This window comes from Clarias gariepinus, chromosome 14 (assembly GCF_024256425.1).
Source record: "Clarias gariepinus isolate MV-2021 ecotype Netherlands chromosome 14, CGAR_prim_01v2, whole genome shotgun sequence".
Lineage (NCBI taxonomy): Eukaryota > Metazoa > Chordata > Actinopteri > Siluriformes > Clariidae > Clarias > Clarias gariepinus.
The window spans coordinates 31487587-31503796 of record NC_071113.1 but is presented as its reverse complement, the minus strand read 5'-3'; the positions used below and the strand labels follow the sequence as shown (position 1 = coordinate 31503796).

Genomic DNA, 16210 nt, shown 5'->3' with positions numbered 1-16210 from the left:
CCACTGATGACGCCATAGCCCTGACTTTACATACTGCCCTCACCCACCTGGAGAAGAAAAATACGTATGTGAGAATGCTGCTAGTAGATTATAGCTCTGCCTTCAACACCATCGTTCCCTCAAAGCTGGACAGGAAACTACAAGATCTAGGATTGAGCAGCTCTTTCCGCAGCTGGGTTCTCAACTTCCTGTCCGACAGACGCCAGATGGTCAGACTGGGCAGTATCACCTCATCCCCCGTCACAATGAACACGGGTGCTCCACAAGGGTGTGTACTGAGCCCTCTACTGTACTCACTCTACACATACGACTGCACGGCCACTAGCAGCTCCAACATCGTTGTGAAGTTTGCGGACGACACAACAGTGGTGGGTCTTATCACCAACGGTGATGAGACGGCATACAGGGATGAGGTCAGTGCCCTGACACATTGGTGCCAGGAGAATCATCTCTCCCTCAATGTCGGAAAGACCAAAGAGTTGATAGTGGACTTCCGGAGGTGTAGGGGTGCACATTTCCCCATCATCATCAACAGCGCTGCTGTGGAGAGAGTGAGCAGCTTCCGCTTCCTGGGTGTCCAAATAGCAGAGGATCTCAAATGACAAAACAGTGAAGAAGGCGCAGCAGTGACTCTTCTTTCTCAGGAGACTAAAAAGATTTGGCATGAGCCCCCGCATACTTAGGTCCTTCTACCGTTGTGCCATCGAGAGCATCCTCGCTGGATCCATCACGACCTGGTACGGCAACAGCACCGCCTACAACCGCAAAGCTTTGCAGAGAGTGGTGCGGTGTTCCGAAAGGATAATTGGAGGTGAGCTTCCCGAACCAGCAGGCTGAGGGACAGCTTCTATCATCAGGCCATCAGACTACTGAACACTGACCAATAGGTCTCCACTTGTCACTTTCACAATGTCACTTTACAGTCACTAAGCCACTTTATTCACTCCATACTGCACATAATTGCCTTTTTGCACAACATTCATTGCGGACATTCCTTATACATTATACACAAGTAAACACTCCCACAATCGTGTGTGTATGGGTATATACATGTTTGCATATGTGTGTATGTGCATATGTAGATATATGTATACATATGTATGTGTATATATATACATAGACGTGTATATGTGTGTATATTCTGTATGTGTATATGTGTATACTTATGCTCACTTTTTTTATTATATATATATATATTTTTAAATAACACTTGCACAATATTTTACTACTGTATTATCCATATGTATATTTATTCTTATAATTGTACACCACTATTGCTTGTGTAGCTTGCACGTAAGAATTTCACTCACGTGTACGGTACCAGTGTACCAGTAACGTGATGTGACAATAAAAGCGACTTGACTTGACTTGACAAATTTATTCATTCATTTTATTTCACTACATAAAATACTTTTTATATTTTCCTCAGCAAAACATTAATACATTGTTAATTTTCTGTTAATATTATTTTATTGTTTAAAGCATGATTTATTGCTTTAAAACGGCACACACCTTCACATACCTTCACACACTACGGGCAATTTGCAGCCGGCCGCGTCTTTTTTTGGTGGTGTAACACACTCGGAGGACAGCGATATACGTGCTCCTTCTCCTCGTGTGAGCTCACAGGCGGCTGTAGAGTCGTGATTGATGTGAGAGCACAAAGTACCTCTGATCCCATCCTGCTGAGAGAGCTCGGCCAATCAGCTCTCTCCAGGCCCCCGGCTGCGGGAGGCTACAGCATCACCCGGGAATCCAACAGCGGTCTGAGGGTGATGGGGCGAGCGCTTTACCGCTGCGCCACTCGGGGGGTTCACTGCAGACGACGCTGCCTACTGTTACATTCAGTGCGGGAATTCAGGGCCTGTAAGACGATTACGGTGGGATGTAAAAGGCGATGATGCTGTTTAGCGTTATTGTCGGTGATGTACAGTACGCCTCTGCCCTAATGGAAGCAGATTCCAACATGTCTGGCAGTTTTCTTGAGTTTTTAAACATTTATTTTTTTTTTATTAAATTGTAATACACAATAGTGTATTTCTAACGAAATATTACATTTCTTAACATTAAGGAAGATTTTATTAATAGGATTACTACTTTACTGTTTCTAAGGTAAAAAAGCAAGGATAGATTTTTTGTAATAACTTAGAGAAAGCCAGTTTATATCCTAATTAAATGCTATTTCTTTATTTAATCATTACAGTTACAAAAACATCACTTGATTATTAGACTAAATCTATGTTATAAATATAATTTAATTTCTAACAGTGTTGACAAAAACCCTGTAAAGCACTAAAAAGTTTGTCATGTGTAAAAGAAAGTTACACAACAGGGTTCGATACCCACAACTCACTGTTCAACTATATATTAAAGTTTAGAAATAACAAAAATCAATTTAAACTAAAAACATGTTTTGCCAAGAATGACATAAATACATACACACAATACATTAACAGTCACTGTTGTGTGTGTGTGTGTGTGTGTGTGTGTGTGTGTTTTAGTAAACGACTCCAATGTTCAGTTCCTGGATCAGGATGATGATGATGACCCGGACACTGAGCTCTACCTCACACAGCCCTTCGCTTGTGGAACCGCGTTTGCTGTCAGTGTGCTCGACTCCCTGATGAGTGCTGTGAGTACACACACACACACACACACACACACACACACACTCCAGCTCCCCTGAACCTGAACCCCTGATCTCCAGAGCGTTGTTGCTAGGCAACCATGATGCGCAGACCCCTAGAACAACTTGGCCAACGTAAGAGTAGAAGCTAAGAGTTAGCTAGCTAGCGCTTGTACGACGGTGTGCTAATATGCTGTGTGTTCTTGTTTGTTCAGACGTACTTTAACGACAATATCCTGACGTTAATAAGGACGTTAGTGACGGGCGGAGCCACTCCCGAGCTTGAGGGTCTGCTCGCGGAGGAGAACGCACTGCGCGGTGGATACAGCGACACACACACACTCGCCAACAGAGACCGGTGTCGAGTGGCACAGCTCGCCCTGTACGATGGACCGTTCGCCCAGCTGGGGGTGAGGCTGCACACGCGCACACACACGCACGCACACACGCACACAGTTTACAGGGGTGCAGTATCATTGTGTGTGTGTGTGTGTGTGTGTGTCGTGGTGCTTGTTTACAGGAAGGTGGGTGTTATGGTGATTTGTTCTGTAAAGCGTTAAAGACCTACAACATGCTGTGTTTTGGGATTTACCGTTTAAGAGACGCTCACCTGAGCGCTCCGAGCCAGTGCACCAAACGGTGAGTCCTACACACTCACACCAGTTTACCTTCACACTCGGGTACGAGCTGGAGTTCTGTATACGCGTGCGTGTGTGTAAAGCTGTAATACAGAGTGTGTTCTGTTCTGAAGTGGATGGTTACAGGTTACACGGCCGTTTCCGTGGGTGTAGAGGCGTGAGGACGTTCACACAATAACAGAAAAGCTTACAAATGGTCAACAACAACTAAATTGAATCAAATACGTCTAGAAACAGGTTTAATAGTCTGATATTTTATTCTATGTGGTTTAATGTTGTCTTATGTTAAAGAATGTAGATACATTCGACGTTGGAAGTCCTGATGTCCTGATCTGTCTCGGGATCATGTGGACAGTTTTGAGTTCATTAATATGAAATAGGATCTCCTTATATCATGTCCACTTACTGTAGCGCACAATATACACATGTGAACATTTTCACAGCAAAATGAGATAAAAGCCATTTTAAGCCTTTTGGCAAATATTTCTTTCCAGGCGCACTTGGTTGCCTAAAACTTTAGAAGTAGAAGGGAACTAACTGCAGGTTGGATTCGCGGGGGTGAGTGACGAACTGACAACAGCTTGGACCTCATGCACCATTAGATTTTTTAGATTTCCCATGTCTTAACAGTGTCGTGGCTAATTTGTATAAAATTTAAATGAAAATCACACATCTCTCTCTCTCACACACACACACACTTTCGCAACAGATACAGTATGTGTCCCTCCTCTGCACGCACTTCTTTAAAAAAAATAAATCAATAATCAACACCATCAAATGCTTCTAGTAATTTATTACATGATTAAAATAAACACAGTACACCTGAATTACTTAAAACATAAAATTATCAAAACTTCTTCGCTAATAAGTTAAAAAAGCACTAAATCTGCCACATGAATTATAAAAGTTGAATCTTATCTCTGAGTTAGTGTTGTTTTATAACAGGAGAATGAGTAGATTTAATTATGATGTAATTCATCACTTCAGAATAGAACACATGGTATAAAGTTCCTTTTAATCAAAACCTTAAAGGATGTATGTTTCTGAATAATCATAATGACGTTGTGTTCTATTATACAGTGGAGTAAATATATTGATATCATGGGACACTTAATATTTATTCTGTTTATCTTTAAAACATTATAAAGGAGATTTTTAGCTTTTTATAAAGATTTTTATAAAGCGCCCCTTTACCAGTCTTCACCCTGTTATATATCAGATGATCTTCGTTATTAGATCAGTCATCAGTAAATGTTGCTACTCCTAGGTATGGTTCAGGTTTGTCTTAAAGGGGAGGAGCTTATGAGTACATTACAGTACAGGAGGTCTTAGTGGTGAGAAGTGTTCCTGCTCTCCGTGCTGAGCGTGAAGTTTGACACCTGAGCAGAGAAACTTACAACCACCAGCACCTGCTGTAATCCACTTATACACACCTCTACTGTGACTTACACCAGACAGGAAAAATCCCAGACCATACCTTTAGGTCTATACGTTTAATGTTGCGTTATTTCCTAATAGGGTTGTTGTTATTGTTGTTTACACACTGTCTGGTGTAGAAGATTCTCCCTGAGTGACCGAGCAGAGGAACCCCAAATGATGAAGGGAACCTTTTTAAGAGTGAAATTATGACTTTTTTTTATTAATTAATTACTCTTTGTTTGTGTGTGTGTGTGTGTGTGTGTCTCTCAGCTACGTGATCACCAATCCTCCGTACGAGTTCGAGCTGGTCCCCACAGACCTGATCTTCTGTTTAATGCAGTTCGATCACAACGCGGCTCAGTGCCGCTCCACGCTCTCACACTCCTCACACTCCTCACACTCGTCCAGTAAAAAAAGCTCATCTGTGCACTCTATCAGCACCAAACACACCAAGAGCCGAGAGCCACGAGACAAACCCAAGTACGTTCCCCTTTAACACACTTTCTCTCTGTCTCTCTCTCTCTCTCTGTCTGTCTCTCTGTCTGTCTGTCTCTCTCTCTCTCTCTCTCTCTCTCTCTCTCTGTCGTTCATTCTCTCTGCAGTGTTGTTTCCATCCATCTGTTTGGAATTTAAATATAGAAACATCAGAAATAAGGCCTCGGTATCGCTTTCTGTGTTTCAGGGGGAAGTGTGAGCAAAACACCGCCTCGACTAAACCACAGTGTCGCGTTTAAAACCACACACTCCTGCACTGAGCCATTTATTTACAGAAGAAATTGGCCATAATAAGTACACTGCCTTTAAAAGTACACTTTGCTGCCCCCTGGTGGTGAAGTGAAGCTGCAGAAATAAACTGAAAATTATTTCTCAGATATTAGAGATAAAAGTGTTTTAATCTTAAAAATCAACATGCAGAATGTTTACTATACAGAAAAAAAAACAACATAGGGAAAATAAGTAGTTATATTTACTTTTGTTTGTGTCTGCTTTGAAACTAATAAAATATTTTGAGTTATATAAAAAATATAAAATAAAAAAATAATAATTATTTATTTAAATTAGACTTTTTTTGACAAACGTTATGAGAACATTGTTGCTAAGCAACAGGGAAACATAGCCGCCAAGCACAGTCTGACTAAACGTTAAAGTTAACAGTGTAGCTAGCTGTGATATAGCGTAAAGTATTTTATGCACACATATACACGCACGGTCGCCATGGAAACGAGACAGAACCATCCAGAGGGTCCACTTTTACCTCAGATGTGTCGTTAAATCACCAGTGAAAAAGCTTCTGCGATGACACTCGGTACACTTAGCATCAAAATGAACATTAAACACGACGGTGTGAGAAACTGAGAGATGGTAGCTACACATGGTGGCTGGTTGTCATGGTAACAGTAAAAGTCTCCCTGTGGCAGGAATAAAAAATGTATAAAAAGCTCAGTACGCTAGCTACGCTTAGCATAAACGGCTAAAGACCCTGATCTTGTCATGTTGCCATGGTAACAGGTAAAGCCTTATGATGGCTGCTTATGGCTTGCGTATGAAACCCTGTGATCTTGTGAAGGTCACTTACTGCCCAGTGCAGCTGTGTGTGGTTTCAGACGTGACTGGTGGCGCTTTTTGATGACATCATCCTGTCGCTTCTGTAAAGAATATTTAACATAACAGCAGTTAATTAAAAGACACGTCACCCTGAAAGAGACATTTATGACATTTGAATGAAATCAGTGCCTGTGTGTATGCGAGTGTTTGTCCGCGCGCACGTGTGTGTAAAGAGTTCTTCAGTATGGACGTGCCATTCGCCTCAGATCTTTACATACACACTCCCCCATGTTGATATTTTTGTTGTTGTTTTTTTTCTTTGTATTTGTTTGTGTTTGCTATAAAACTAATTGGGTTGCTATGGAAACAGAGACCATTTTGCACTGAAACTGCACTTTAAGCATCTTATAAACACAGTGACATGGACGTGTTCATGAACATCCTCATTAAATCACTGACTTGCCTTTTTCTGTCCTCAACCATTCACTCGTGCTGACACTGGAGACTCCTTTCTTAAACATTGCCATAGCAACAGTCACACATGGTTTTCACACGGTTACGAAGAGTGTATGTCTTTAAAGTTGAGAAGTTCAGTGTTTCTGAATTCTGCTCCTTTAGGCAGCCTGACCAACCTGCCTGCGTGTGTGTGTGTGTGTGTGTTTTGGGGAGGGAATAAGCACCAAGTAGTAAGCAGAAATTCATACGCTGTGTTTAAAAGGAAACATGAAAGAAACTAAAATCAATCAGCTGCGAGGGTGCGTTCACTCCACATCACATAGAAAAGGGATAACTTGATTTCACAGTGTTTACAATGTACTTATTTAAATACAGACACACCCACAATTAAAGCAGAAATTGCAAATAGAACAAACTTGTTTAGCTGAAACAGTGGCTTTATACACTCCTGTCTTTATTATTATTATTATTATTATTATTAATATTAATACATTTAATTAACAGTAACAAAAATGTCACTAAAATTGGTTTGGTTTTTATAGAAAGTGTTTCTGTGTTTAACACTGATGATCTTTGTGTGTAATCGCATTCCATCTGAAGTTTATGTCAGTCCCAGTACATTTTGCTCACAGAAACATCCAACCAATCGTGAGCCAGGATTCAGGGGCGTGGCAGTAGTGATTTACCCAAAGACACATTTTTATTTATAGAGAAGTCTAGGGAAGAAACATACAGTGTTAAACTGTGTAGAAATGTAGATGAGAGAAATGTCTTTAATAATGTTCAATAAAATCCAGAACTGAAGTCTGATAGATTTTAGGATGAATCCAGATGTTCCTCTCATCTGCAGCAGGAGCCAGACATGATGGAGATACTCACATAATGTTAGATTTTTTAGGTTTTAACCTAGTGTTCTACCACACACACCCACACCCACCCGCACACACACACAATGCAATTACAGATGTTAAGTGTAGGGATGAGTGGAGTCATGATGGAGATGTGAAGTGTGTAAAGTTATAAAGGAGCAGAACTGACAGAACCACTGAAGACTTTTACTGCGTTAACGTCCACATGGACCTCATTCTCATTTCTCCTTGTGTGAGGAACACGGCTTAGGTTCCACCACCCTCTCCTGCTCATGAGACACTGGCAAGCTTTTAGGGAGTAATGTTGCCTTAAATCAGGAACTCCCATAAAGAACTTTAATCAGCAATTCTAATCAGGAACTCCAATCAGGAACTCCAATCAGGAACTCTAATTAAGAACGTTAATCACATATTATATGTCATTGTTGGACCCTTGACCTTTCACCCCCAAGTGCTCAGATACAATCGGGCATCGCGAGAGCAACCTGACCCTGTAAATAACTGCCACAGTGGACGTACTGTATATCTGAAGCCCAATATGCCGGGTGGCTCATTGGCAGAACCATCCATCCATCCGATCAGAACCTATGATAATGGAGCTCTAGTCAGGAACTCTAATCAGAACCATGCATGAGAACAGTTAAAGGTCCTGGAAAAACAGTTATGTTCGACACTGTTCCTGGTTCCATTTACTGTTCCACTGTTCCATTTTGTAGGGTTCTCCGTAGAACCAGAGGGCCAACCGATGACCCTTCAGGGTTCTAGAGTATTTTGAACATCAAAATTGTCAGCACCATTAAAACAGAAAAAAAAAATGTTGAAACTGACGGCAGCAAAGAAAAAAAATTCTTTTAAATAATCTTCAATTTCCTAATGTTGCCTGCTAAAGTGAGCGGTGTATCACGAGCCCTAGAGTCACTGGTTCATGGGAAGAATGCTGTGTGTGTATGTGTGTGTGTGTGTGTCTGTGTGTGTGTGTGTGTGTGTGTGTGCATGAGAAACACAATTCAACTCCATTCCTGCATCATCAGTATCGTGCTCAGACTCTGAACGTTCCTGATGCTGAAACCCACTTTATCTGTTTCACAAGTGACTGATGTTAAGGGTCTGATAAACACACACACACACACACACACACACGTGTGTGATTATAGATTGTGAATGAGTGAAGCACGCCTCATTAAAGCAGCCTGTTTATGTTTTAACAGTTGCTGAGCGAATGTGGACTGTGTCTATGGTTAGTAAGTGGACTTCCACACTTACACATGACTTTTCTCCTTCTCACTTCACCGCTCTGCCCGAACCCGCAGCCCTCTCCCTCCTCCCAATGTTCACTTCAGTATTTTGAAGTATTTTGTCTCTAAATGACAGTAAAATGTTTCCAATGTAAGCTGTAAATGTTCTAAGCTGTAAGAACCATTTGTTGATATTCCTGTGTGTTTATTACAACTCCTGGACCAAAGTACTGATCTTTTTTTTTGTTTTTGTTTTTTTGGGATATTATAAATCATGTAAAAGGAGAACCTTACAGATATTACAATGAAATAAATGATATACTCTCAATAATAGTCACAGTAATCCTAATAAAATGAGCTTTTTCTGTATTAAAGCCACGAGCAGAGCGTTATTGCAGCACTGATTCACTTCTCATTGTTGCTTTTTATTTTGTTTCTCCATAAGACTAATTAGAATGAATTAATTAATATAGCATAAAGAAAAGGGCTCTAGTGTAACGACCCTGAAACCCAAAGCTAAAACCATGAGGAACGTTGCTTTATGCCCTGAAGGTGTAGAACCGTCTGAGTGTTCCTGTGTTTCCCGCTCTAGAACACACCTGATTTTAGTTCCTCAGCAGAACATACAGTAGGTGTGTGTTAAAACTAAAGGAGCTGAACGACACTCAAACACACATAATGATGTTCTCCTGGTATCAGGAAACACATCAGCACAAGAACCAGAGAAATGAAGGTTCCACACAGATTAGGAACTTTATTAATGTACAGAGTGAAGACGGACAAATAGAACTTGAGTTCTCACTGAGTTTCTTTTCTCCAAAGTGCACCGTGGATGAGTTGTGTGGTCGCAGGTATGAACACACACACACACACACACACACACACATGCATGGAAGCCCTGTGCTGATACGGCATTCGGTTCTGAGAGGAATACAAGCTAACAGATGCACTCCGTCCAAAGGCAGTGGCTCATCTTTAGCACTTTGTTTTTTCTCCTGGAAGCATAAAAGTCACACTTTGGTTCCTGTGATTGCATCAGGAAGCTCACTCCTGGGTTTGAATTGCTAAATGCTAGTCATGCTAAATGCTAATCTCGCTAAATGCTAAGCCACTCTAGCATTTAGTGCTTTCACGGTTTGGTTTGGTTTGCTGGACTCTGCACTCTCTGCATGAGGTTTTCTTTCACAGCGTATCGTGTTTTCCGGATTCTAAGTTTCCAAAAACATTTTTTAAAAAACACGATTGTTTTTTAAAAAATTTATTTTTCCACAAATTTTGTCTGTGTAAGTCACAGATAATTAATTATTTTAATTATTTTAAGCTGAAACAATGGAGGATTTACAGTGTGTGTGTGCTTTGTGTTTATTCATTTATCATTTTAAAATTCCTGGTGAGTTAAAACAGAAATATAATTTACAGTATTTCCTAAAATAATGATTTAAAAAATGCATTTTTAATGGATACTTAACTGTTGAACACAGTCTAGAGAGCCTAGAAAAAAAATATTCTTAAATCAAAATCCACTATGAAGCCAGAAACTGATTTTTAATTTGTATTTTTTCTCTAAATTTTATCGCTTTTTTTTAAATGACCAATGAATAAATGCACCACACACCGTTCTTTACTGATTATCATTACACCCAGTTCTACAGTACACAACTCTCCATTTAAATATTACAGATTATTTTCAATAAATGAATCAGAAAATAAGATGTAAAAAAAAAACATCAAACTGAAAACACAAAGTGATTTGAGTTTATTGTAAATAAGAAAAGACTTATTTTCCGGAAAACACAGTAACAGCATGTTGAACAGCTCTGACCGTGAACCTCGTGAAAACCTCCGGAGAGCATGTGCGAGAGGAACTGCCTGCTAGACGAGGTGTCCTGGCATTTTGCTTCTAGAGTCTTGGAAATGAAAAAGCATTTTTGCAGTTATGAAACGAGCATCAGGTGAATATGAAATAAAATACACTGTTATGGCTTTTTGATTGTTTTAAAGAACCCAACAACAAGAACAATACAACACCTTGGTTACAATATTCCCACCTGAATAAGTGCTAAAGTGTTTAATGAAGCGGTGTTTAAGTGTCGCTACCCTGGAGCTGATTATTTTCCTCTAACAGCACGTCCCAGAGTGTTTAATTCCTCTTACACACCACAGCTATAAACCAACAGTTACACATTTAATTGATCAGAAACACAGTTTCATGCTTTGTATCCATCTATATTTCCATTTAATGCTGGTGAAGCGAATGAGTTCCTGGTGTCACTTACAATATAGCAGCTATAAACACTCGGCTCTTCACTAGTCTCCGATTGCAACAAAAAGCAATCGCAGTGTAAACTCCTCTGTCCTGAAGATGTGGGAAAACTTCCAGCTTTACTTCTGGCTGTAACAGCTCTGACGCTGGAGACTCCTTACACTAATCTTACACACATTTCTTCTAAGAGAGTTAACTGTACCATCATGGTAGCTTGGCATACGGATTTAATTAGTTCCGGGGGAGAGTTCTTAAGGTGAAATGTTGTATTGTGAAACTCATTGTCCCATAGGAAATCATGTAAATGTAGATAGTCTGTTCCAGCCACCCGAAATATTACTAATTTCCAACACTATAATCATATTTTTTGCATATGAAAACAAAACATTTAGAAAATACATGTAAATTAAGTAAAATATTTATTAAATAGACATTAAACCTCACTTAACCTTAATTTATAATTCCTCTTGGCACGGGCTGCTTTAAAAACCAAATTGAAAGCAGCGCCCTTTCCTTCTTGCTTTTTTCACTAATTGCAAAAGATAAAGGAGAAACTCACTTTACTTGGATTGCCACGAAGGCGCAAAAGTCTGGCTCGGTTTGGAGGCAAATTTCTTGCTAAATTTAAAAATTCTTAAGGTGGGGCGTTCGTATGCCAAGATACCACTGTATATGGTTTTATTCTGATTATTATTATCAGAGTGTGTACGGTAGACGTCCCTGTGAATGAGCTATTGCTATAGAAGTGAGAATGTATTATAATGAGCTAAACAACATTTTCTCATCATTCAGAATCCAGAATTCAGCAGCACTGTGTTGTGGTTTTATAAAACATCATTCCAAGAATATTTTGTGCTTCATGGCAGTATAAAGTAGCACTGCTTATCGGCTCACGCCTCTGTAGACTGAGACACTGAGTGATGACTTTTGATTGACAGATGACGCTGAGATCCGTGAAGGTTCCTGCAGGAACCTTCTGTCAAGTTCACATAAACACTCTGGCTCATACAAACACCGTGTTCATCCGGTACCAGTCCGGCCTCCAATTAAAGGCAAGTGAGGACCAATCAGGTTACTGGAAGCCTGTTGGATCTACAGACTGTACATCACTCAACAACAACATCACAGGAATGAAACATCATTTCAAATACAAGAGTTATTAATTAGTCATGCACTGATTCTGAGGGTTTCGTTTAAATACTAATCTAAAAACGTAGCACTATAGCCAAATTCTTACAGCAGCATGAGGAATTCTCAAGCTTTTTCCTGACTGTATGTTCAGATGCTAACTGTTGACCTTTTGCAGTCAGTAATGTGATTAAGGGTGGTGGAATTGAACAAAAAGGAGGGTCAATCAATTATTAGTATTTTCTTGACAATCATGAAGAATGGAACTGAAAGCAGGGTGATTGCAAAGAAGGAGTGTGGCCAAAAATGATTCATTTTCTTGATCTATACAAAAAGCAACCTGATTAAGTCTGATGTAATTATATAAAAGGAGCATGGCTTATTGTTTCATTAACCCTTTAGCCTCAGATTCCTGCTTTTAAAGTAAAACCTGTGTGTAACAGTTTGTCGCCGTGTTGAATTAATGCTTTTCTGTTCAGCACGTTTGTAAAAGAGTGATTATATTTATTAATATACAATTAATTCTTTAATGTTAGTGCGGATGAAATCTGAGGAAAAGTAAAAACGCAACCATAAAAATAAAAAAAAATGTGACTATCAGCCATGCTCTCTAAAACATCTCACTTACTCCACCCACATCTGATCTTATCTTTCTGGATTAGATGTCTGTAAGTTATAAAATAATGTGTTAACAAAACGATACCTGCACGTCATATTAAATCTATTTCCAATGTTTATAAAGCATCCAGTCCATCAGGAGAGCAACTCAGCGCTTAACTCCAATATGGTTTAATACTGACCCTCTGTGTGTGGCTAATTATTAACCTAATAACCTTATTAAACAAACTCCATCCAGTGCTACGCTTTTAAGATGTATAAAGTGTAAATAAGCATCAACTTGCTCGTAAGCATCGAGCTCCTCAGGCTTCATTAGCATATTTTTTTTAGATTTAAAATGCACATTCAGTATTTCATTATTTTCAAAATGTTAGTGTGTGAATTATTTTTCAGAAAATCGTTGATCTGCAAATGTAGAAAACACGTGATGCCTTATATAAAACAAATACAAATAGGAAAATAATTTTAAAAACTCTCAAGAACAAACTTGCTAAACATCGATGTTGCCTTAGCTCTGTGATTTACCCTTTAAACAGCTTCATAAACTTTAATTATTCTTTTTTTTATCTATTTGCATTGTAAAATAAAGTAGCAAAAACTTAACCTGCTAGCTAGTTAGCTAACATTTAGCTGGAGGGAAATGCACCTAGTATTATGTACTCTCATGCTAACTAACACCTCAATGCTAGCACAAGTGAAGTTGTTTGTGTTTGTAATTTTGAAATAATTGCTATAATAAATAAGTTATTTGCTGTTTATTGGGTTTATACAAAGCATTATATGTATTAGTTACACTGGTTTAGCTAGCTTTGTGTTAGCAATGTGCTAATGTTTTCAGTAGGAAAACTAGAAATAATTCAAGTTTACGTTAGTAACTATAAACAATATTTTATATAATATGATTTGTGGCTATGACCTAGCTAGCTAGTGTTAGCTAGCTACACTTAATAGCTTACAGGTATTTTGTTAGTAGCTATTACATGTAGCTAACTAACCCTAGTTTCCTCCTGAGGATGTTATCAAAGAACAGATTTAGCTTAAATCTTTTATTTAAAACTTTAATTGCTTTATGTAGTCATTTAAGTTTTTATTTGATGTGTGTGTATTCAGAGTGTGTATTCAGGTGTTACAAGAAACTGGGACAATTCTAGGTTATTTTATAAACATACTGTATGGTAAAACATTTTTAAAAGACTACCTATTAGCTATCTAGCTATTACTTAGACGCAAATAATGCTAGTTAACAGTGTGAAACATTCCATTAATACATAGAGCCCTGAACAGACAAACATCCAATTACTTTACAGTAACAAACTTAACCAATGTTTTTGTTTTTCAATAAAAATCCATCTTTGTTTATTATCTTCATCCAGAGATTAACTAGTGCACTTTAGCTAACTAGATATTGTTCCTGATGTGCTACTTTTACACAAAATAGAGTTATTAATTTTATAAAAAAAAACCTCCTGCTAGCTAATCTAAGCAGTATTAAAACACAGCTAATCTTGCTAGCTAACAGTGTAATGCATCCCGCTAATACGTTCTACTTAACATATTTAGCACTGTGATGAGACAACTCTGGACATCAGAAGTTGTAAAAATATTTTTAAATGAATCTTTGCTTACAGAGTTCCACTGTTAACATTGGGACGCTACTGTATATTGCTAACTGACCCTACTAACACGCACTGCTACTGTAAACATAAAGTTTAAACTAAAAGACCAAACTAATAATATTAATTATTGTTAGCTAAATGATCGTGTAGCCACACGATGCAGTGCGGCTGTGAGGACGTCCTCGTTCGGTCTCTTCAGTTTGGCCTGAAGACGTGAACAAGTGTGAAACAAACAAAATATCTTTCGCCTGAGTGTTTCAGCTGTGATTATTACACACAACTCAATTAAATGTTTGTGCTTCTTAAAATGACACGCTTAAATAAAGTGGGCGTGGCTAGCTAATATGGTCTTTTCGCATGCTAACTCTGCAAAAATGTATGTCTTAGCAAGTGAAAATATCTTGAATATAGTTACATTTATATACACGTTCTTAAAATAAGATTATAACAAATCATATATGAGATTAAGCTCATTCCTAATCAAACTTCTCTAAAATTTTAAGTGAAAAGTTCTTCTTCTATTGGCAGAACATTTTGCTGCTTTTAAGAAATAAATCCTGCAAACAAGCAAAATTATCTGCCAATAAAACAAGGAATTTTTCGTTTAAATGTTTAGAAAAATCATTGATTACAAAAAAGCTTGATAATTTCATAGATGGTTTGTTTTAATATTATTTCAAGAAGTTATAGCTGTTTGATGCGATTCAGGAATATTTCACATGCTAAGATGTCATTTTTTGCAGTGTACAGCCTATTTATAAGAAAGAACCTTTTAGAATTTTTTTTCCTTTGTTTTGACATCAAACATGCATCCTTTTAAAGCTTTCAATCATTCGTATTTGAGTTGTGAGTAAAGGCCATGTTCATTCAGGTTGTCATAAAGTCCCATCACAAACCTGATTGAGTTTCTCAGTTTATCTCACCTTTAAGTGAGAACCCTCAAACAGATGTCTTTTTTTCCTCTCCCTCCAGCTAAAAGTGTTAAACATTTGAAGAACCCTTGAGGAACCTTTGATTGACAGTTTTTGTGTAAAAGTCTGTTCTCCAGTTGGTTCTCTAATTCCAGTTATTTAGACCTGGTTATAAACTTCAGAGACGGGGTTCTTGCCAAACTGAACAGACCAAACAGATGATTAAACTCACGACTGCAAGAAATGGCGGCCATGTGCACGATCATCTAATCTTCTAACCTTAATTAAGTACCAAAAACAACGAGCCTGATCATTAAAAAATTTTAGTTACATGTAAGTGAAGTTTACTTCTTACAGCACGATGTTAAAACGGATTCATTCCGATGTACTGCATTCAGATTGTACAAAATGTTTACATCTCATGCGCATCATAGAAATGTTTGTATTTATGGATTTATTTTCTACCTTCACATGCCATTATAATAAATATTTCTGCATAAATAGAAAGTAAATGTTATGTTCATGATTTGATTTTGTATTCCCAACAACAATAAAGTCAGCTGTTCTTACGTGTGTTTGTGTTTATGATGAAACACACTCATGATGAAGATCAGTAGAATAACACATCCACATGCTGATCTGTGTTTCACACCATTAACAGACCCTCAAAAAAAACAGGATAATACAAGAGTGATGTTAAAGTCAAGGTATGAGGGGTGTTCAAGTGAAAGCAGGACTTTTGATTGTACAGAACTCCCTTTATGTCTCTATATAATCCCCTGATACACTAATGCACTTATCACAGTGTCTCACTAGTGCTTGGACACCATCAAGGTAGAAAGTTCTCTTAGTACGCCAAAGTCATGATCGGGCTGCCTGCTTCACA

General features: G+C 38.3%; 1 protein-coding gene across 7 annotated transcripts in view; it reads left to right on the top strand.

Moving 5' to 3' along the window:
* The window catches only part of LOC128541628 (calcium-activated potassium channel subunit alpha-1-like), a 96121-nt gene extending 83469 nt beyond the window's left edge, over positions 1-12652 (top strand). For 3 of the 7 annotated variants that reach the window (XM_053512135.1, XM_053512134.1, XM_053512136.1), the window contains 6 exons: positions 2502-2632; positions 2842-3036; positions 3147-3265; positions 4954-5163; positions 9611-9639; positions 11990-12650. In XM_053512135.1, the coding sequence (XP_053368110.1) occupies positions 2502-2632; positions 2842-3036; positions 3147-3265; positions 4954-5163; positions 9611-9639; positions 11990-12111 (806 nt within the window). In that variant the 3' untranslated portion in view covers positions 12112-12650. Of the gene's footprint in view, positions 1-2501; positions 2633-2841; positions 3037-3146; positions 3266-4953; positions 5164-5365; positions 5621-8761; positions 9163-9610; positions 9640-11989 lie in introns of those variants that run through there. The other 4 variants (XM_053512137.1, XM_053512140.1, XM_053512139.1 and 1 more) reach the window with 4 other exon arrangements.
* The last annotated feature ends 3558 nt before the right edge of the window (positions 12653-16210 follow it).